Raw genomic sequence first — 21,286 nt, 5'->3', positions numbered from 1 at the left:
AGCCTTCCTCCGTCTGGCGCGGAGCGGCTGACGGTGCACCGGGCAGCCGCTGGGTTAGGGGCGCGGCGTTTCCTGCGCCGGGAGAGGCTGTTGGTGCCGCCGAGGCGTGTGAGAGCAGGCAGCTGCCTACTCTGGCATGAGGGAGCAAACCTATCCGGCCGGTCTAGGCCAGGCCAGGCCCGGCCCAAGGCGGGGGGGGGGGGGGGCAGCTGCCTGCCCGAGGCGAGGGAGCACACAGCGGCCTGGGCCTCCTGCGCGCCCCGCTGCCAGGGCCTGCGGTGACCACCGGCGTGAGCCCCGCCAGCTGAGGGCAGGAGGATGGAGGTGGGCACGGAGGTCAACCTGAAGGGGAAATAAAACCTTTGTCTGGTCCCATACCGGGGGTGCAAAAGTGGGGTTACGTTAGAGACAGCAGGACGCGTGTTCTGCGGGATCAGAAAGGCAATGGTGGGGGCACGGAGCTGCAGGGCGCCCGGGAAGTTGTTGTTGGCCTGCTGTGCGGTTCCCTGGATGGGCAATGGAGAAGACGTTGTTTTCTTTAATATCTTAAACCAGTGATTTGTGTAAAACTCGTGGGTACGTCTGTAGTGTATGTTAGGGGCCACATGACTGCTTCGTGTGTTAGCAGGTCTTCACTGCTGAGCTGTGCTCTTGGTCGCCTCCGGCTAAGTCAGGGACTGTAGGTAATTGCTATAGCTTTATAATCTTTGTTTTGTATCCCAGGATGATCCGGAAGACAGAGAGTAGGTTGCTTTTAAAATACTACATTTCAATTTGTATCCTATGAACACATGCCATGGAGCAGAAACTTGTGTTTCCTCCATCTCTCCAAGGTAAGTACGGAAGTTTCCTCTGGAATTCTATGACTTGTTCTTCCTAAATTCATTGATGTGGAGAGAGAGAAACTCCTCCTCTTTTTCCCTTTGAAGCTGGTCTAAAAAAGGAAAATGGTTTCATTAAAATTAATTGTGGGTTTAGGAAAACTAACAACCCTAGCGAGTTCCTGAAATGCTAGGATACCTTAGGTGAGCTCTCCTAACGTGAGGGCTACATGTTAAGGATGTGTTACTCAGCCTTAACCTCCCACTTTCAAGGTGCTGCCAATTTTACCCTCTCCCAGGCCTGGCCTCTCTCCTTTTTAATTCTCCTGTTCCTTATTCCTAAATCCCCTTCATTTCCTTCCTCTGTTTTTCCCTCCTTGAATCATCTCCAACTGTCTTGCATTTTTTCACAGATGTTTCTTAGCAAATGCACTGAATAGTGTAATTAAACAAGGTCAGACTCAAAGAAGATACATACTCCTTTATGGAGGTTTGCTGATGTATGTATCATCTGTATATTTTGGAGAAGAAAGCATACGTGAGCACAGGTTAACCCTTCTAGCAGTGTTCCGCATATAAATTGTGATGCTGAGGAAAACAAAATCAGATAGTGAGTCTGTCTGAATCCCTGCACAATTCAGAATGTCGTTTGTGCCATACCTTGACAATTTTGAACAACATAGGAGAAGTAGCAGAAGTGTAATCTTTAAACAAAGGAGTCAGTAAGTCTGGGTAATATAAACAGAAAATGAGTTGTATGTATTTATAATAAGCACTGAATCCTAAGGTGAGTGTTTGTCCTGAAACTTTATAATGAAAGTTTTGCCATTGACTTCGGCAAGCATGTAGTCATTATAGTGCAGATAATAAACAGAAAATACAGCTCTTGTCTCATGAGATCTGGAGTCAGGTTCAACTCATCAGCTCCTAGTGCTGCAGCAACTGGTTTTGGGGATCAAGAGGTGCCACTTCTCTCCTTAAAAACTCATGCACTGAAGAGAAGGTATCGGGCAGCACAGTCCTGCAAGAGTTACTGCCTCTTGGGTGGGAAATAAAATGTACTCCTGCCCGATTTTAGCAATTACCAGACTCGCGCTACTGTCTCCCAGAGTAATCCTACTGCAGCTAACAGATCTTTCGCATTATTGTCCTAAATTCCACCGGAGTTTCAGCTGAAGTTTTATTCAGATAATGTTTAAGCTAAGTGTGTGCAGGAAGCTGGTGGGATCCCCTCTGGGTGCACACGGGGGCCGTGGGAAGGGGCTCACCGATGCCACCAGCCGGGCCACGACGAGAGCTCTCGCCGGGATTACGGCAGCGTGGCCCCGCCGCTCCGCGCCCGGGGTAGGGCGGCGCATCGCTCCCGCCTTCCAGGAAACCGAAATAGAAACCTTGGCCGGAGCCGCCCCGGTCCGGGCGGCGCTACCTGCGCCCTCCCCGCCCCGGGGAGTTTCCCGCGGGACCCGGCCTGAGCGGCCCCGGCGCTGGCTGCGTGCGGACGGGCGGCGCGGCCTCTCCTGGCGCCCCGCGGGTAAGCGGGGCTGGGGAGCGGGGCTGGGAAGGGGCTGGGGGCAGCGCGGCCTCCCGGCGGGGCGGGAGAGGGCCAGCGCCGGGGAGAAGCGCCGGCAGAGCCCCGGCGCGGCGGGACGGGGCTGCGGAGGGGGCTCGGCTGCCTCTCCGCTCGCCCTCCAGCCCGGCCGGCTGGCAGCGGGGGACGGAGGTGCGGGGGGTTACAGCTGGGCGGGCCCCTGGCTGCCCTCAGCCTCCGGACCGGAGTCAGTCGTGTGGTCTGCGGCACCGGTGCTGCCCCCAGGGGGGCTGCGGGGAGGAGGGGGGTACTGAAACGGCTCCGTGCTGGAGGTGAGCTTTTTGACACTGTCAGCGCTAGGAGGTTTTTTCTTTTTCCCAAGTGGAAATTTGGAATTATGCAGAAATTGAAATTGTTCATATTTCTTGTTCCTTAACAGCAGAACTTTTTTATCAAAGCGAGTGTGTTTTTCAGGGTTTGTCGATAACTTTTTTTAAAAGCAAATAAGGACTTTTTTTTTCATCACTGGTGGACAGTTACTTGCCACTGAGACCAGAAAATTATTCCCTAAAAGCAGCGCAAGAAATCTTTATGGATGTATGATTGTGTTGAGCCAGTCTGCAGTTTTTGGTTAGGGTTTGGGTTTGTTTGGTTGTTTTTTTTGGGGGGGTGGTAATTTTTATTGTAGGTTTTATTCGGGTTTGTTTGTTTGTTTGCTTTGTTGCTCCTTGACACAAAAAAATCCCACAGGGGCTCAGAACTCTGGTATTCAGTTACTCTTATTTTAATCTGATGGATATAAGGATGCTTTCAAGCAGCATGCTTCTCAGAAAAAGGGTTTAAGGAAAAGCCACTCGTGATAAATAGAGAAATAAACTCTTGGCTTGCAAATTACTTGTGGTGATGTTGAAATAAAGGCAGATCTGGAGAAAGAGTGCTTTAGCAACTGACTTAAGTGCTTACATTTAGGTTTTTTCTTCCACTGTAGGTAAAAAAAGCTTTTTAACCGAGAACCTAAGTAAAGCATACTTAGTGATGTACCTGGATTGCATAGAATGATTTAGAATGTTACTTAACAGCCCACAACAGATATTAGTACAGGATTTTAGGGATAAAAAGGAAGAATGAATTCCCTGTTGGCAAATGGACACCTTTTTTTGCCACTGGTGGAAATATCATACATAAATTGCTGCATAATTTAAAAAATCAATTTTACATAGTCAAGGCACTGCTCTCATTATGTAAACATTAGTGTTTAGAATTTGCTAGATATAGGGAAAAATGAAGGGTCTGCAGCTTTTCTCAAGCACTAAAAGCACAGAACAGAACTGGGAACACACAGGTTATAGTCACTTTTTCTTGTTATTCAGAGCTTTTTGGGTGGTAGTGAAACTGTCAAGAATATTATTACTATTGTCCTGTAGTTTGGGAACATTTTGAGGAACAGAGCAGAGCTGGCACTTATGGAAAGCTGCATTTGGTCTAAACTGTACAGATGCCTTATACATGAAAACATCAGAGTTTATTAGTTTAATCGTGATATGTACTTGTCTTTATCCACAAAAGACTAGAGCATCTAGAGGCTCATGTTTTTCTTCAGAAAGTCCCTCAGGACTAGTTTTTGACTTTACCTGGCTTTACACATGCAGTCTCTCAGTTCCTTTTATGACTGGACTGTTTCTTTTCTCTCCACCCGCACTAATTCAGCACCAAAAAAAACCCCAATGAATAAAAGTCCTGCTGTGGGGAGAAATAGAAATCTCCTTTACAATAAAGAGTAAACACTTTCAGGCTTTGTTAACAGCCTTTAGCTTGGGTATAGAGCAGGAAGATGGGATGCTAGGGGTTAGAAAACACCCCTAGCATCTTTTTTTGCTTGTGTAGGCTGGAAAAACCTGACCTCTCTTAGCACCCCGGATATGAAGCCTGGGTGCTCCCCGGTTGAGCAGTGCTAGTGACTGCAAGGTTTCCTACCCGGCTGCTCTAATGCTCGGGGTGCCATCAGGTTGATTCAAGGCTGGATGAACTGGTGTAGAGTGCTGCTGAAAGTCACTTTGTCAGTCTTGGGGGTACGGGGGGGGCACGGTGCTGCTCTGCCACCCCAGAGGTTTGAAAAGGAGCGCCTTGCACCGCAGGCACTCCCCTTGCCTTTTCCTGTGCTGCATCTGCTGAGCTGTCCTGTCCTGCCTTTCCGTCTCGCAACACATGGTCTGAGTTTCTTTGCCAAGTCAGCCGCGTCATTTTACTCGGTTTTCTTCAACGTTAGAGCTGACGTAAATACTCTAACCCATGAGAAATATGTGCCACAAAGCTTCCACGTCCTTGCGGGGAGGGTAAGAAAGATAATGATCATAACCAGAAACTGTACCTGGGTAAACGGCATTGCTCCGTGGCCTCAGGGGACCGAGTCTGCTGCTTGTCCTTGAGATAAATAGGTTGCATTTGCTGCTTTTCTTTATTTTTTTTCTTTAAGAGTCTTTTTGTCTGGTTGTTAGATTTTGCCGAAAATAGATGGTTGCAGTAGATTATGAAAAAGGGAAATGAAAGCTTTCTAAATAGGGCATGCTCTACTCAGTTCTGCTAGAGGAAAAGGAGATCCTTCGCTGCTTTGCTATTAACAAGCATGAGGCAGGGAGAATAAAACTCAGGACCTAACCATGGAAAAACTATTTTTCGCTACTACTTGGAAATCTGGATGATCGTACAGTAGCTTGATTCTTTTTTGAGCTGTCATCTTTTTCTGCAGAAAAATCCCCTGTTATCTCAGCCTTGTGATTACTAGTTTTTCTTTCCGTGGAGCCTGTGAAGCAAATGATCATATGAGCATAAACCAGTCTTTCTGCTTGAGCTGGTACACCGTGACTTTATTTGTTTTGCTTTTTTTTTTAATAGACTGCTACAGAACGCTGTGAAATTATCATCGGTGGTAAATACGGGTTCAAGAAACATGACCACTTTAGGGATTATATTGAGAAGTTTTTGATGGTTTTGTGTGATGTAACCAGGATAAATACAAGGTAAGTGCTCTACACATTTATGTCTTGAAAACTATTTGTGTAAGTATTTTAATGACTGACCATGCGTATGTTTTTAACTTGAATAGAGTAACTCTCTCCGGCTTAAAGTGGGAACCTGGGATGGGAAGGGATTTTTTGGGATGTTGAACCCGGTTTCTTGCAGTGAAAGTTCACTTCAGCAAAATGGTCAAGATTTATTTTTTAAAAAGTTATTATTAGGACTAGTGAGGGCAGAACAAACTGCTAGAAACTACTTCAAAAGCTCATTTTTTTTACAATAATTCAATTTTTTACTTTCTTCTGAAACTGGTGAAAATTTCAGTTCAAGTCTAGTTCTGATCAGTTATTTGCAAAAAAGATGGATTGTGTATCTCAGGTAGTGAGTGACTTGTGCTTTATGCAATGTTATTAACAGATGTTTATTACTAGTGGAATGATCTTGCTCCATGACCACCTTTTCTTTCTGGACACATCACATAAATTGCTCATAAAAACTTGAGGATAAACTAATTGAGTACATTTATATCTCTCTCTGTCATTCATTTCCAAATAATGTAGTCCTTCATTTGTACTGAGGGTGCCCCTTCATTTTTGCATATCCAGCAAAACATAACTAGTTCATGCTTCCTTACTGTGCGAGTTCCTCTAACAAAAAGCTTTATCAAAGTAAATTCCAAGAATAAGTGACAGGGGAGGTTCACTTATAACTTCTAAATAAAATTTCACTAGAAAGACTTTTTCTCCATTTCTTCGTCACCCAGTCTACTAATTATGATTTTCTTCATAATGCAAATTAATAATTTTAAATCTAACTGTATACTAATGAGCTGTCTATCACCCTGTTGACTTCTTTTCATTTTTAGTTTGCTAAAACAAGTTTAGGTGAAAAGTGTTTTCAGGTTTGTTTCTTTTTTTTCAGGAGTGGTTTTGCAAAGTGGACAGTAATGGAGTATATGAGCACGGGTAGTGATAGCAAAGAGGAGATTGACTTGTTGCTAACTAATTTAAATATGTCTGAGGTGATAGACATCATGGAAAACCTTGCCGTCTATGAAGACAGCTTAATTACAATGTGTGAAGAGGCAAATCAAAATGAAGAACGTGCGGAATCTTTACTGTTTTGTGAAAGGGAGGTTTCTTTGATGTCCTCCGTCAAATATGGGACTGTGGAAGACCTGCTTGCTTTTGCAAATCAGGTGTCTAATGCTGCCAAACAATTTAAAGGATGCAGACAGCAAGAATCTGGAATCCTCTTGAATATGGTATGCCTCTTTTTTTTTTCTTTTTTTTTTTTAACTTGAAAATTAGTAGACCTTAGGCTTTAGAAGTTTTTAATGAATCTAAATAAAGATCACTCCCGGTCCCAGGAGTAACAGTCAGGCTGTTGATCTACGTGCAAACGTGGGACTGGAGGGGATCTCTGAGGTCATCAAGCCTAGCCCCTGTGGCAGCTATGGAGAATGGTCTGTTGTTCAGAAAGATCCACTCTATGTAGCCTCTTGGTATCCCTGGATATTACAAAATATTTCCCAACTTTGAATACCAACTTGAGACATGCAGTAAAAAAGCAAAAGCTACAGCTATGTTGGCTTACAGGTTTGGACGATGGTAAAGGTTTTCCAATCCCTTATGTTCATGCAGTAAAAAGAGTTCATTATGCAAAACTCCCAAATAAAGATCTAGGATCTATTTTGGTATAGTTACTCAATTTACTCTCTCTGCACAAAATGTAAAAAGTAGTAATGTAAGGAGAAAAAACATACAGTCAACTGTGACTTTCAGAATTACAGTATTAGGTGATAACACACACTGCTGAATTCAAGTATAGATGAGTTGTTTTGAGATATGTTAATTTTTTCCCTGAAATTATTTGTGTTCTACAAGTATCTGTAGCTCATTGGACTTCTATTTAAAATCAGTTGCTCTGATGTTTGTGCTGCTGCCTTATTTTCTTAAGATGTTCTACATCTATCATCTTAAATATCTTGCATATGATATGTTTTATATGTGAACATTGGTTGCTTGAGGCTTACTGGTTACTCAGGTGTGAAATAGCAGGGGGTATTGCTTTATTGTGAGTTGGAGGGAGTGTTGCAGTATTGCAAAACAGTCACTTTTAAACTCTGTAACTTTGAAATGACACTTAGTGTTTCCTATACTTAGGATAGACACTGTTCTACATGCTCGTGGTTGTTTTGCTTGCATATTGTTTCTACAGATGCATGCAATTGGTATGAACCAAGTACTATTAGGTGCACGTGATCCCATTAAGCGCCTGAGGATTGGAGGCAGGGCATTGCCTGTACATGCATTTCAGCAGGTGCATCTACATTGTAAATGTCTGCAGCATTTTAGTTACGATCAGGAGCGTTTCTGATTGCCTGGTGACCCTCACTGACTGCACTGTGGCTCGCGTCACAGAGGGTCTTGGAGGGCACAAGCTGGATTTCTTTCAGCTGAAACTAAACTGGAGGATGTGTTACAGCCACAAAGGAGCGTTCACTCCACAGGACCAGGCTAGGAACGAGTCCTGAAAGCCTCCTGAAAACATGAATAGTGTGGTGGTCGTTGTCCTCTTGCTCTGCCAAATCCACTCCACTCATTCTGTGTTACTTTCCAGGACAGGTGTAACCCATGTGGATTAGCTAATCTCAAGCCCTTGAAATGCAGAAGCAGCAGGTCAGATGTCCGGATAGCTAGAGTCTTTACCTTTACCTCTGATGAGTGGAGGGGAGGCTAAGCAAAATACTTTTTATTGAAAGACATCCCCCCAACAGTTAAGAACTTATCCTCCACAAAAGTAAACTCTTCAAAGTTCTTAATTATTTCATGCAGATACTAGTCACAAATTAGTTTTAGCAGTCAAGAAGATACTTTCCTAATTGAAAAATATTAAGGTAGTTAAAGCACAGATGGATTATGTGTGTTACATCTTAAAAAAAAAATCTAAACCAAATAATCTTCCTAATGTGCTGTTATCTTAAAAAGGGTAGCTGAAGAGCTGAGTACGTGAGGCCATGTGACAGACATGAAGTGATAAATATCCTTGATCTGCTTTTACATATTTTCAAGAATCTTGATAAAGTAGCAGTAAACAGTTTAATGATATTCCAGATACTGACCATGCTGTATATCCCTGAATTTAATTAGGAGCACATTCACAGGAAACATTACTAATTCTTTAGCTGAGAGAATATTAAGAGACTGAAGAAATGACATCAAACCTCAAGCTGTACTCACATGTAGTTAGGAGTTTGGTCTCTCTGTTATGTGCAGAGGGAGGGAGCTGTTTCAGAGAAAGATTTACAGCAAGATACTGACTTAGATGCTCTGAATCGCTTCCTGAAGGAGCCCCCCTCGCCTTGTTGATGCTCTAGACAACCACAGTTCCCACCATTACCCACCTAAAGCAGACAGAGTGAATCCTGCTCTTTTTTTACTGAACTACAATATAAAACTAGAAGGTGGTGGCTGGTAAAATCACAGCAGACTTCTTTGACCTGTTATTAAGCAGCAGAAACTCTTATACAAGATGGAAAATTAAAATGTGAACCCCTAGCAGTACATGTGATATTAGGAAATACTGAAACTCTTGCTCACATCGTATAAGATAGCCTGTGAATAACAGGTATGTGGCATAACAAGTTAGCAGATTACAGGAAGGACAAACATGTGCAGGTAAATCTAATAACAAGAGGTGGGTAATTTCATTAACCCAGCTGCTGTTGTTGTTGTTTCAAGACAATTAATTGCAACTTACACTTTGTAAGTTAGTCACTAGAGAGAAACGTGGATGCCTGGGCTGTGAATGAATGCCACACCTCACATGCTGTTCCCATTTGGTGTTTCTAAATAAAGACTGCTGAACAGATCACATGCATCATGCACATATATGTGTGATGTATTTTTTTTCCCCACTACATGTATGAAATAATTAGACTTGAAGTAGTTTTAACTTCATTGTGATTTTTTTTTTTTTTTTTAATTTAACTCCACAGATCACACCCAAGAATGGGCGCTATCAAATTGACTCAGATGTGCTCCTGTTTCCATGGAAGCTGACTTACAGGAACATTGGCTCTGATTTTATTCCTCGGGGAGCTTTTGGGAAGGTGTACTTAGCCCAAGATAGAGAAACCAAGAAACGAATGGCGTGCAAACTGGTATGTTTGTTCAGCAGATTTATCTCTGAGCAAATATTGTATGACATAGTACATACAGTATATTTTCAAATACGTCAGCATCAAATTCCACTGTTAGGCTGATGATCATCTTGGTTTTGTTGACCTACACAAGGTAGAAAAATGCACTTTTTTAACTGCTAACTTGTTTTAATTTTTTGACTCTGAGACTGCAGAAGTTTCTGCATTTTGAAAGTATCTGGGTGTACATGTCACTGCCACTGTGTGCTGCGGGCATAGAGGAGTTTCTACTTATCCTGTTGTACTCACAGTTGTAAAATACCAGCATGAGATCACTTCCCCGCTGCAGATGGTAGCAAAACCCTGTTGCTGCAGATGGTTTTAGAATCTCGTCCTTTAACTGGGATCCTCAGACTTAAGTTTTCTTTACTCCAGTGCTGTTAATGTCCCTGAGAGCTCAGCTTACGTACATCTCTCATTGTGTTTTGGGCACTGACTAAGCTTAAGGTTGTGAGATGTCTCAAGAAAACTGCTTGGCACCCCCCTATTTTTATGCAAGCCAATGTTTTCTTTCAACTTTACCTTTCAACATACTATTCTGAATTGATCAGTATATATTTAGGACCAGTAAAAGCTCAGCTGGGGCATTGCTCTATATCCCCCAGCTCATGAATAAGTACCTGTATTACTTCTGTGTGTGAAAGAGTTGAGGAGGCAGTTGTATGTCCTTCCCTTGCAGCCAATGTATCCACATGGGGACAGATTAGTGTGCCACTCTGGCATAACCCACTGCAGAATTAAACCATCCTAATGTTCCTGAAAATACAAACAGTATTTCTTATTGCAGTTAAAATATTGATCTCTTATTTGGTTCACAGCCACAAATCTGAGGGAAGGAGAATAAAAGGAGTGGTAGTAGCCTTTCCGTGTGTAAGCAAACAGTGCTTTTATTGTCTTAGCAATCTGCCGTCAGTACTTTTTAAAGAAATATAGTGCTGCCAGGTGCTTGCTTTAAAGCAGGTTGTGTTTCTTGCAAGCCATAAAACAGTGCTGATAAGGATTGAATCGAGGTCAGTAATGGTCCTGAGCGTGGTTAGTCTGTAGACTGCGCTGAGTGCTGCAAGCACTGATCCACGTGTCAGATGGGTGTATAGTTCTGGTAGAGCAGATGAGCCTGCACAAAGCTAATGGAAAAAGCAGTGGGATTTTTATCTCCTTCACCAGGAAGTTTGCATAGAGCTTTTGCGTAACTACCAGATTTTGATGGGAATAACTCTTGCTACATTGCTTTTTCTGGAAGATTGCACTTTTTATTTGGGCATGATTCCAAAAACTGTCAACTTTAAACAGGATGTATGTCAACTGGAAAGGAAGAACAAATCACAGGATCAAAATAAAGCTCCGTATTTTAACAAGTGGATAGGAGTGCTTTGCTTCCTTCTTCCATTTTAATCTGTAGGATAACTAGTGTTAGTACAGATAACCTGTTTTTTGAGCTGCTTTTCTGTCATTTTGTTTCAATGTCTTTAGGTTCCAGTGGAACAGTTCAAACCATCAGATGTTGAAATACAAGCATGTTTCCGTCATGAAAACATTGCTGAATTATACGGTGCTATTCTGTGGGATGAGACGATCCATCTCTTTATGGAAGCTGGAGAGGGAGGATCTGTCATGGAAAAGCTGGAGAGTTGTGGTCCTATGAGAGAATTTGAAATCATTTGGGTGACAAAGCATATTCTGAAAGGACTTGACTTTCTCCACTCCAAGAGGATTATCCACCACGATATCAAACGTACGTGTGTGTGATTCCTTGGGGTGCTCTCTGGTCCGGGCTGGGCTGGGGGTCCGATGGAGAGTCTGTGACTGAGCTGAGGCGCATAACCTCACATCTCTGGGAGGGAGGGATGGATAATGCTCAACATTGACAAGGTCAGGTTCTGGAGATAGTAGTTATTTACACTGTTTATTAATTCACTTCAGTGGAGAGGATGATTTGAGAGTCATAGTTCCTTTGCCTGTCTTGAGAAACTCTATTTGAAATAAAAACCTGAAGAAAATGGGCGAAATTATCAGTCTGTGTTAAGCCAGAAGTTTCCCTCTTTCCATGTAAATTCATCCTGAGTACTTCCATGCTCACCTTCCAGTTGTACCTTCTTTTAGGTTTTATGTTTCTCCATGGCTGTTCCTCAGTTTGAGACACTTTGGAACTAAGTACATATTTTGTAGTTTTTTCCTTTCAACAATTACTTCAAATTTTAGTATATGTTTGCTTTTAAAAAGCTCTGGGTATTAACATGCATAAATAATCAAAATGTATTGATATTAAACCTAAGTTAAATATATTAATATTAAATTGCTTTAAATTTTAATTTTAATGCACCGCATTTAATATTAAATACTGTTTCTCCCATCACTACTTCCACTCGCAGACAGATAAATCCTGCCTTTCTAGTAACAATGCTTCTAATGAAGGCGTATCTCTTCTGCAGATTAATTTTTGCTAAACTTGAGGGTTTAAAATAGAAATATTCAAGCTGAAGTGTTACAATAAATAGGTGACAGAAGACAATTATCAGGAATTGCTAAATTTTTATCTCGGTTTTGCATTTTTTTTAGTTAATATGAGTCAGTACTTTAGCTGTAAGCCTTGGAGATTCTGACAACTATACAACTGTTTCATTTTTTCCTTAGTTGTGCTTTCTCACTTGTAGTAAGAGTTTTTCCTATGGGTTTGTTGTAATTGGTAGTAGCAGTGACATTAATTAAAAGGTTTAAAAACTAAACCAGCCAAAACCCAACCCACTACATCTACATAGTGGATAGGATAACCAGCCCGTTGTGAACGTGGTGGATGTGAGTACGTTTTGCTTTTTCCAGCCTTTTTCTGTATTACTGGATGCAGGGCAGGAGCTGAGGTGGAGGCCGCCCAGGGCCATGGAGGCTGCTCGGGGCTGGTGGCCTGGAGGCACCAGGGTGCAAATCTCGGGTTATTTGCTGGGGGTAGCTTTAATCTGAAACCAGCTGAAGCTGGGGCTGGGTGCAGTCCCAAGCAGGCAGCAGAGCTTGCTGCGCTGTGGCAGCGTGGCCCTCTGCACCGTCTTTCATGTGGTGTTTAAAATCCATATCTTCAAAAGTATCTCTGAAATTACAGATTTATTTACGTAGTTTTGTAGCACTGGTAAAGAGGCTGGTAGGTGAAGGATGGCTGCAGGAACCAGTACCGCTGAAATCAAGCCTGCGTCTTCCCACTGGATGGTCATGGTGGGCTCTGTCAAGGCGGAGAATGACCCCCATTTTCCTCTGGGAGAAAATGTGTTTCTGTTGTGTAACTTGGCAACTTCGTTTGTCCACGTCTTCTGAAACAGCAAACAAGAATTTCTGATGGCTTACACAGAGCGCTATGTTCATAAATATGTGATCAGAAATACAACTGCAAAGAAAGCCTCTCAGTACAAAGTTGTGCCTTAGGCAGAGTTTTATGAAGGAAAGTGAGTTAAGCTCCTAGATATTGCTGCAATTTGGTGGGAGTTTGGAACTCTCTGTCTTTTATTACTTTTGCCGCCATAGTCAGTTCTCTGTCATCACGCTGAGCCACTCTCACTGACCGGTGCAGGAGACCAGTGTGGCCTCAGTTCCTCTCTACTTCTGTCTTCATTTAAATTGTTAGTGTAGAGAAACCTCTTGGTGACCAACAGATATGTTGTTTATAGCCAGACCTGCACAGCCTGCTCACCACCTGGGCCACCATTAAACATCTCCAGAGCAACCCTCGCTGCACTAATGTGCCTGCCAGTCTTCCACCTTCCTCCCTTACCCTCAGCCATTTCTTCATCTCTATCTCTTTTTTTTTTCTTTTTTTTTTTAAATTTTTTCTTTTTAAGCTAGGAAAATGACCAAACATTGATTCTTCTTTTACGTAAACCAGTCCAGTTTGATTTTTAAGATATGATTTAAAATTGAACCCAATCACTAACAGGCCTGTTTTGGCTAGGAGGAGGACTCTGTCAGCTATAGAGACTCATTGTGTTTATCTCCCTTTTCAGGCTAACATCCAACTTTTTTTACAACAAGCATGTTGTAAAATAAATGCCCAATGTGCTAGAAACTTAAATGGTGTCATTTTTGTTTTTCTTTTAGCAAGCAACATTGTCTTTATGTCAACTAAGGCTGTTTTGGTGGATTTTGGCCTAAGTGTGCAAATGACTGAAGACATTTACTATCCCAAAGACCTTAGAGGAACAGAGGTAAGAAGCCAGAGGGACAAAAGCCCTCATGTTGTATTACTCCCATGGTTGCGATGCTTAGGCTCAAATTTGGAGCTTGAAGGTAGAAGCTTGGGTAAAAGAGTTTTATAATAACTTATAAAAAATTACAAACATTAATATAATCTCAATTATATTTTTATTTTCAACTTAGTGAATGGAGAGTCAGGTGTTACACTTTGAAAGCCATGTCACCTTCTCTGCAGTCCCATTTGTTAATGTTTTTTAAATCTGAAGTCAAAGAGAAATCGGGATTCACTGAAGTCAAACAAAGGAACAGTGCTCTGAGGAGGGTTGTTTGCAGTGAATCAGCTGCTGGTCAGAGATGCTTCAGACTGGAATTTGGTTCTTTGCTCTAGCAAAGATTTCTTCTGAGATACCAGCTATGGACTGGGGTGACTTGTTCAACACAATAGTTTGATTCCTTCTTTGAAACTGCAGAAATTAGACCTCTGGGTTTTGTCCCTTAGCATTTCTAAACTATGTTTGCCATCTATATGTAACCTTCTCGTTCTTTGGGGGTTACGTACAGCACGATTCATGATTATCTGGTAAACTGCTTAGGCATTACAGTGATGGAGGTGAGAACCTTTTAAATGTTCTCAGCAACTTTGGCTGAACATGCACAGAGGTCCTGCAACGCCCCTTGGGCTACCCTCATGCTCAAGTGTTTCCAGGGCTGGAGCTTCAAACAGTCAAGCAGCAACAACTAGCTTGGATAGCTGCTGTAAATGTGGCTTTGCACACTCTCTGATGCCGGAGGAGGTTTTTTACAGGAAACACTTCGGCTGAAATGTTGGCGCTTACCATTTTGATAGTCTTCCACAGCATAGGCATGTATTTAGAGGAGATAGTTATATAACTCAGAAAGAGCACTTCACTCCTTGGAAGGGTAGGATAAACTAAGATTTCACAGAATGTCAGGCTTGTTCGTTTATTTGTTTTCAAGATATTTGGGAAAATACTTGAACATTTGTTTTCACTGTCTTTCGAGTCAGGGGACTTAAGAGCTTAAAATGCTTTCTGGCATTTAATGTATGTGCTTTGTTGGCTTTTTATTTTGAGTTAGGTTTTATTTGTTTGTTTGGGGCGTTTTTTTGTGCTATTAATGAGAATAAGAAAATGGTGGGAATGAGTTGGAAGCCCTGGTGTAAGGTATTTCCCAAGGATGGAGATGAATATAAACAGGAAATTTCCAGGTTTGTGGAGTGGACTGATCCACTCCTGGCTGTTGGAAGACAGGCCAAGTTCACATTGGGAAGAGCAACTGCAAAAACACTTAGTTCTTCATGTAGTAGGAAGAAAATTACTCTGCACTGTTGAGCACCTGCTGTCATGTCCTCAGAAAGAGGATAATTTTCACAACCCTGAAACATGACGATGCTGCTGTTTGCTGTCTCAGTCCTGGGAACTGGCAATCCTGCTGTTCTGCCGCAGCATCGCAGGCCAGAAGTAAGGTTGCATGCAGAGAGAGCGCCAGGAAAGGAGATTTTCAGATACCAGTCAAAGACTTACAGGAACATTGTGAATGCTAGTCTATAGGTTTTTCTGCTCACAGTCTTCCTCCTAGGCATCTTCCTCTCCACTGTGTTCAGCCTTGTGGGCTGCCTAATCCAGTCACCCACAAATGCTCCCTGTAGTCTTTTGTAGGCTTTCTTGATTTTTTTTCAAGAAAGGAAAAGTCCTCCTGAGTTTTGCACCCTCTATTGTGCAGCGTTAAGAAGTGGTGCAGTTGTCCAGGAGTGCTGTTTCTGCATGTCATTGTGCAACCCCTCGTTAGGGCTCTGTCACTGCTGTGCAACATCGTGCCTATGAACCGGCTGGTTTCTTTTACGTCTGGTATTGGCAGGGACTCATGTCCACGAAGGAAGTAGCAGTTGGAGTTACCTTTCTCCTGTGTGTGTTCTGCAGGGATTTAGGATTTTTATTTGCTTCTATACCACAGAAAGTCTAAATGTAATGAATCTGCTGTATGTGAATGAATAGTTTGCAATTCTGGACAGAACGGTTGAAAGATAGTTAAATTTTGTTTGGTTGATGTAGCATGAAAAACCTGGGGTTTCTGAACAGTGTGTATACAATGCACACAGCACAATATACCATGGTTGTCATGAAACTGCTCTGCAGGAATACTTTTTCTAAGCATATGCTACACTTTCTGTTATGCTTCTGTCACTTTGTTAAAATATAAAGAAAAATATGAAAATAACAAGAAACTCCAGTTACAGGCATTAGAGGCGAGGAAGAAGTTGTCTGCCTGGGATTATTGAAGGTGGAAGGTGTGATTCATGTGCAGGAATGCTGAATTTAAAACTAGCACAGCATGAAGAAAAGAACTGGTTTTTAGCTGGGTTGTGTCTCTGGTCTGACTGGCAGACAAGTGCCAGCCCAGCGGGAGGAAGGAGTGGGAATGGGAAGGTACCTGGGGCTTGGGCTGCCTGCTTTGGTGGCAACAGAGTTGTGGGCCGGTCTAAATCAGTCTGAAATCACAGCTTGGATGCACATCTCATTTTTGCGTGTTGGCCCTGTGCAATCGAGGTACATCTTGACTGGTTTTACACTTTGACTCTAACTGCAGACAGGTTCTTGTTCCAGCATCCTTTTTTCCTCAAGAAGGCAGCTGCTTTTTGCTTGTATAGATTACACTCTATTTACTAATGACTTTTGTAAAAAAAGTAGAAATTCTGTTCTTTGCTCCTTGTGAGACTCAAAGGTGGTAGGTGCGGATGTACCTTCTCTATCTTAGCCCTGAGGAAAGCAGTGGATAGGAGTAAGTGGCAGCTGTAGGCACCTGCTGAACCTTTGTACGTGCTTCCGATCTGAAGCTCTGTTTGCAGATATGGTATGTGATTTACTGGGAAATATTCCTTGGAATTTGAGTGAGCTGTAGTTCCTTGGAATAACAGCTGTTCTCAATCTGTGGTAATAGGTAGTCAAACCACGGGGTGATGACTTAACTTCCTGCTCTTGTGTCAGTTAATGGCTCTTAATGTGATTCTTTGTGGCAGGATGACTTGAACTAATTAAAGTTCTGTTTGACTCCTTTAGAGGGAAATTGGGTGAGGGAAAAGTAGAAACCAAAGCAAATAGGGTGGCTTGCTAACCTAGTGTGTTGTGGGCTGTGCCCGCGTTGTGTTGACACCTACTCCCTCAGCCAGTGCTGGTGGCAGAGCTGTGCGTGCACCGCGGGGTGTGCCTCCTGCATCCTGCCCGGCTGGTTCTCCTCCCGCTGCGCTCCCGAGCTGCCTGGAGCTGGCAGGAGCTTCCCACCGCATCCTTCTTCAGAGTCTTGACAAATCCAGACGTTTCGGTGAAATGTTTGGATGGAAATTCTATTTTGGTTTAGATGAGATTAGAATTTTTCGATTTAAAAAAAAAAAAAAGATGGAAGAGTGATGCTTGCCTTAATAGCTGCTCTGGCGCAACCTGGTGGAAAGGGCACGCAGCAGGACTCAAGAGACCTGGCTTGTAATTTATGCCTTGCCTTAGACCTGGCTTGTTCCTCACTGTCCTGTTTATTAGGATAATGCCCCAACACGCAGATTATTGGATAAGGGGGGCAGAGGAGAAGAGTAAGGAAGACAGGAAGGTGTATATCTGTCAGTTCTGTCCAGATTGTGCAGTATCCAATGTAACAGGGATTTGAGGAGTGGACTCCTACCCCTAGCTGGGTGGCTAGCAGTGAGGTCACCCTCTCTCTTCAGCCTAGTGCATGCCCATGTTGTTCAGGCAGAATGGAGCGGTCCCAGCAGTGCCCCACAACATAAACTGGTTATTCAGGCACCTCTTTTTGCTGTGGAGGAATGAGGTTCCTACTACTGGGCTGAAGGAAGCAGAGCTGAGGCTTGAACCTCAGCCTCTCACAGCTCAGCTAAGTCCCATAGTCACTGAGCTGTGGCCTGCTGGGGAGGGCCTGTCTGTCTGTCCAGGTGCCAAACCAGAAAATCTCTGTGATTGTGGTCATGTGCACAGCAGAACAGTCTTACTCCCCGGATGGTGCTCGGTCTTTAGGCTGCAGGGGCTAGTGGGACGCATCTCTTCAGAGAGGGGTTTGCCAGATCACAAAACGTTAACGATTCGTCTATGCTTGTTGTTTTCCCCTGTTGGTGAATCTTTTTTGACTATTCTTCACAGATTTACATGAGCCCTGAAGTTATCCTCTGCAGAGGCCACACAACTAAAGCAGACATCTACAGCATGGGAGCTACTATTATTCATATGCAAACCGGCATCCCACCCTGGGTGAACAGATATCCTCGCTCTGCATACCCATCCTACCTCTATATTGTAAGTGTCCTTAGCAAAGCTGTAGCTCAACTTCAGCTGAAGGGTTTCCTGTACTCTTGTTGGGAAAGCTCCAGTCATATAAAAACTATCAAAATATTTGTCAGAGAGATGATATCATCCTTTTTGCTTGAGGGGAAGGAAGAACTGGGTTTTGATCATTTAGGGGAAGACAGAGGCTGAGCTGGAGTCATCTCTGTGGTTTGTTGTACAATTTACAGGCCTTGGGTTTACTGCAGGGACAGGGTTGGAACAGCATGGAACTTGATCAAACATTTTATGTTCTACTTGTCTGTTTTGCTTACAAGTTGCAGATAAAGCTGGAGCCTGGCAAATTTGATTCTCTGGTTCTTCCAATGTGGTACAGAAATCTGGTGAATTTGCATTGCACCAGATTTTAGGCTTGCTTGGAGTTGCTTTGAGTTTTTAAATTTATGATAAAATCTGATTTAAAAAAGGTAACTTTTGTGCAGTTACATGTTCTGTTCTAATTGATCAGCCCACCTCAGGGAGATGATGAGTGGGGAATTCCCAGACCACTCATGCGGTTATCTGTGACTTCCTCTTCCATTGCTTTTGGAATAACTGTTTCAATGGTCTTTTTTTATTCCGACAGATACACAAGCAAGCTCCCCCTTTAGAGGACATTGCTGAAGACTGCAGCGCTTCCATGAGACTGTTGCTAGAAGCAGCTCTAGAAAGGAATCCTAATCATAGGCTGTCTGCAGCAGACTTACTCAAACACGAAGCCTTACACCCACCCCCAGAAGAGCAACCACGGTGCCAGAGTCTGGACTCAGCATTGTTTGAAAGGAAAAGACTACTCGCAAGGAAGGAGCTGCAGTTGCCAGAAAACATTACAGGTAACGATATCAGGCTTAGTTACCTTGCACTTTGTAGATCTTACTTTGTGTCACAACTTGATGTGAGTGAGTGTTTAGAAACAAATGAAACTCAAAAAGCTTCTGGAAAGAGACCAGTAAAAATCCCAATCAGATGAGATCAGACCCAGAGCTCATTATTAAGTGTTATGTAAAACGCCCATTGACTTCAGCAGGGGAAGAACTTTGAATTCTGCAGTTCCGGAAGGGCCGGCTTATGGAAAAGCCTTGGCAGTCATTCAGGGCGCTTCTTCACAAAGTTTAGGCTGCTTTCCCAAATTGCCTTAATTTGCCACAGTAGTAGAGATGTTTTATTGATACTAGTGATTTCGTCGTTTAAAAAAAAAAAAAGTCCCAACAAACACCACCAAAACCAATGCTTCTGTAAAGGCACACACAAAAACATACCTGTAATGTTGCTGAGCGTCAGCACTGCAAGCCCTTTGTTTTAAAACAAAAACAACTGTAGGATAGAACACAGTTCCCTTGTGCATTAATAGGTGCTTTATGAAGGATAATACATGAACCAGTTAGAAAACTCTATGTGTCCTCAGATAGTATCAAGACTAAGAGAGACTTGGTGCCAGCAACCTGCTAACAGGCTTCAAAATGCTTTTCTTCTACTTCGAAAATATGTTTGGAGGGTCCTGACAAAAAGCATTTAAAAACTGACTCCAGACAAGTGGTTTATTTGATTGTGATAAGTATTTGAAAAGATATCTATGCTAAGTTTTGGGTGCTGTAATACATAATTGTTGCAATGAATCCACTTAGCATTTAAATCAGTCGCAGCCTTTGCAACTAGAATGGCATTGCTCCTTCTGCATTTTGCTTTGTGAGTATGTAATCCTTCAACCAGCTCGGGCCATCTGAACGGATTCTTTTGAAGATGAAAAAATATTTGACCATTAAACTGGAATTTTAGTTTAGGTGCTTGAGATTGTAGAACACTCATTATACAAGTGTTCAGAGGAGTTCTGCCATTGCAAAGCTTTCTTCAGACCTTGATTTAAAAGAAAAAAAAAAAATGAGACCAGTGGTCTCGTATTTGTTCTGTATTGTCTCACCCAGCAACATAAAGAGGATGTCATCTGTTTAGATGAAAATTCCCCTGTAATGAAGGGGAATTTTCAACTGGCAGAAAGCTAGCAGAGTTTTTTCTTGCACCAAGCTCTCCTTTAGCACTATGGCTCAAAGGATGAGGAAGGTCTGCCTAGCTGTCCCAGCTGATGGAGGTTTTTTTGAAATAGTTGAACACACTCGCTCTCTTCAGTAGCAAACTGCTTACCTTTCTTTGCCCTAGAGTTGTGGGTTGAATTGGTGTCTTTTAATTTGTTTTATATGAGGTTTATGTTATGTTGTCCTTAAAATAACAATAGGACGTGCTTTGTCTCTTTTTCCTTTTTAGATTCTTCGTTGTGTACCGGGAGCATGGAAGAGTCAGACCTGCTAAAGAGGCAAAGATCACTCTACATAGATCTTGGAGCTCTAGCTGGTTACTTCAATATTGTTAGGGGACCACCAGCCTTAGAATACGACTGACTGAGTAACGTTGTATGTTGGCAGGTCAGAACTGGACCTCTACCTCTTAAAACTTGATTTTAAGACTTGATTTTTCGAATTTGTACATAAAAATATTGCCATTGTAGGCTGCAAAATGTGAATAGTGTTTAATTGCACAGATGATTAAGCTAAACCCTTAGGGGCTCTGATAAGCTGATCCCAAGCAACGATATTGTGCGTCTACTGGTTGACCAACAAGAAGATGGCAAAAAGAACACTGCTGGGAATGTCTTAATCCAGGATATCTTCTTGCGCTGGACCTTGCACTTTTATAAAACTTGTAGTACATGCTTGCAAATACTGTCGTCAAAAAAAAATTTGAGCATGTGGGCTGTAAGATTCAGTCTATCTGAGCTGTCCTTAGAGGAAAACCTTCCAAAAAAAAAAAAAAAAAAAGTCCTTTATTTAACCAGTCAAAGACTGGTTCAGTCTTGTTCTGTCGTTGAGACTTGGCCAGTCTCTGGTCATTCTTAATGGACCTCCCTTAAGCTGAGCTAATTTCTATCAGCTATCTCTGGAGCCAAAGCATCACTTGGTTATGGATGTGTTTTAACTTTGCATCTTCCCTGGGCAGTCAGAGTGAAGCAGAGCGCTGTTCCACTTCTCTGTGGGTGTAGGGAATCCTTCACTGGCTATATCAGTTAGCTTTCGGAATAGCACAGCAAGCTGACCCTGACAAAGCACAGCAGTGACTCTACCTGATTCCTATGTTACTGCTACTGCAAGGGTATCTTCAGTAGTTTTCAAGGGTAGAGCAAATGTTATCTCCTATTGGTAACAGTGGGCGA

General features: G+C 42.7%; 1 protein-coding gene across 3 annotated transcripts; it reads left to right on the top strand.

Moving 5' to 3' along the window:
- Positions 1 to 197: 197 nt before the first annotated feature.
- On the top strand, positions 198 to 20,570 carry MAP3K8 (mitogen-activated protein kinase kinase kinase 8). Of its 3 annotated transcripts, XM_075746432.1 has the most exons (10): positions 198 to 324; positions 724 to 833; positions 5,242 to 5,366; positions 6,286 to 6,628; positions 9,365 to 9,529; positions 11,039 to 11,300; positions 13,646 to 13,752; positions 17,905 to 18,057; positions 18,671 to 18,917; positions 20,344 to 20,570. In XM_075746432.1, exons 2-10 carry the CDS (start codon positions 792 to 794, stop codon positions 20,475 to 20,477), a joined length of 1,578 nt encoding a protein of 525 aa, XP_075602547.1. In that variant the 5' UTR covers positions 198 to 324; positions 724 to 791; the 3' UTR covers positions 20,478 to 20,570. The 3 variants fall into 3 exon arrangements, with proteins under 3 accessions (XP_075602547.1, XP_075602548.1, XP_075602549.1); XM_075746433.1 differs by lacking the exon at positions 198 to 324 and having other exon boundaries at positions 662 to 833; XM_075746434.1 differs by lacking the exons at positions 198 to 324; positions 724 to 833 and adding an exon at positions 2,270 to 2,352.
- The last annotated feature ends 716 nt before the right edge of the window (positions 20,571 to 21,286 follow it).

Source organism: Balearica regulorum, chromosome 2 (genome assembly GCF_011004875.1).
Source record: "Balearica regulorum gibbericeps isolate bBalReg1 chromosome 2, bBalReg1.pri, whole genome shotgun sequence".
In the NCBI taxonomy this organism is placed as follows: Eukaryota; Metazoa; Chordata; class Aves; order Gruiformes; family Gruidae; genus Balearica; species Balearica regulorum.
This window is presented reverse-complemented; position numbering and strand designations above follow the sequence as displayed.

Excerpts from the sequence above, each read along its gene's own strand:
- MAP3K8 (XM_075746432.1), top strand. The coding sequence starts at position 792 with ATGCCATGGAGCAGAAACTTGTGTTTCCTCCATCTCTCCAAG. Across the intron at positions 13,753-17,904 it reads AAGACCTTAGAGGAACAGAG|ATTTACATGAGCCCTGAAGT; the intron begins GTAAGAAGCCAG and ends TATTCTTCACAG. Across the intron at positions 18,058-18,670 it reads ACCCATCCTACCTCTATATT|ATACACAAGCAAGCTCCCCC; the intron begins GTAAGTGTCCTT and ends TTATTCCGACAG.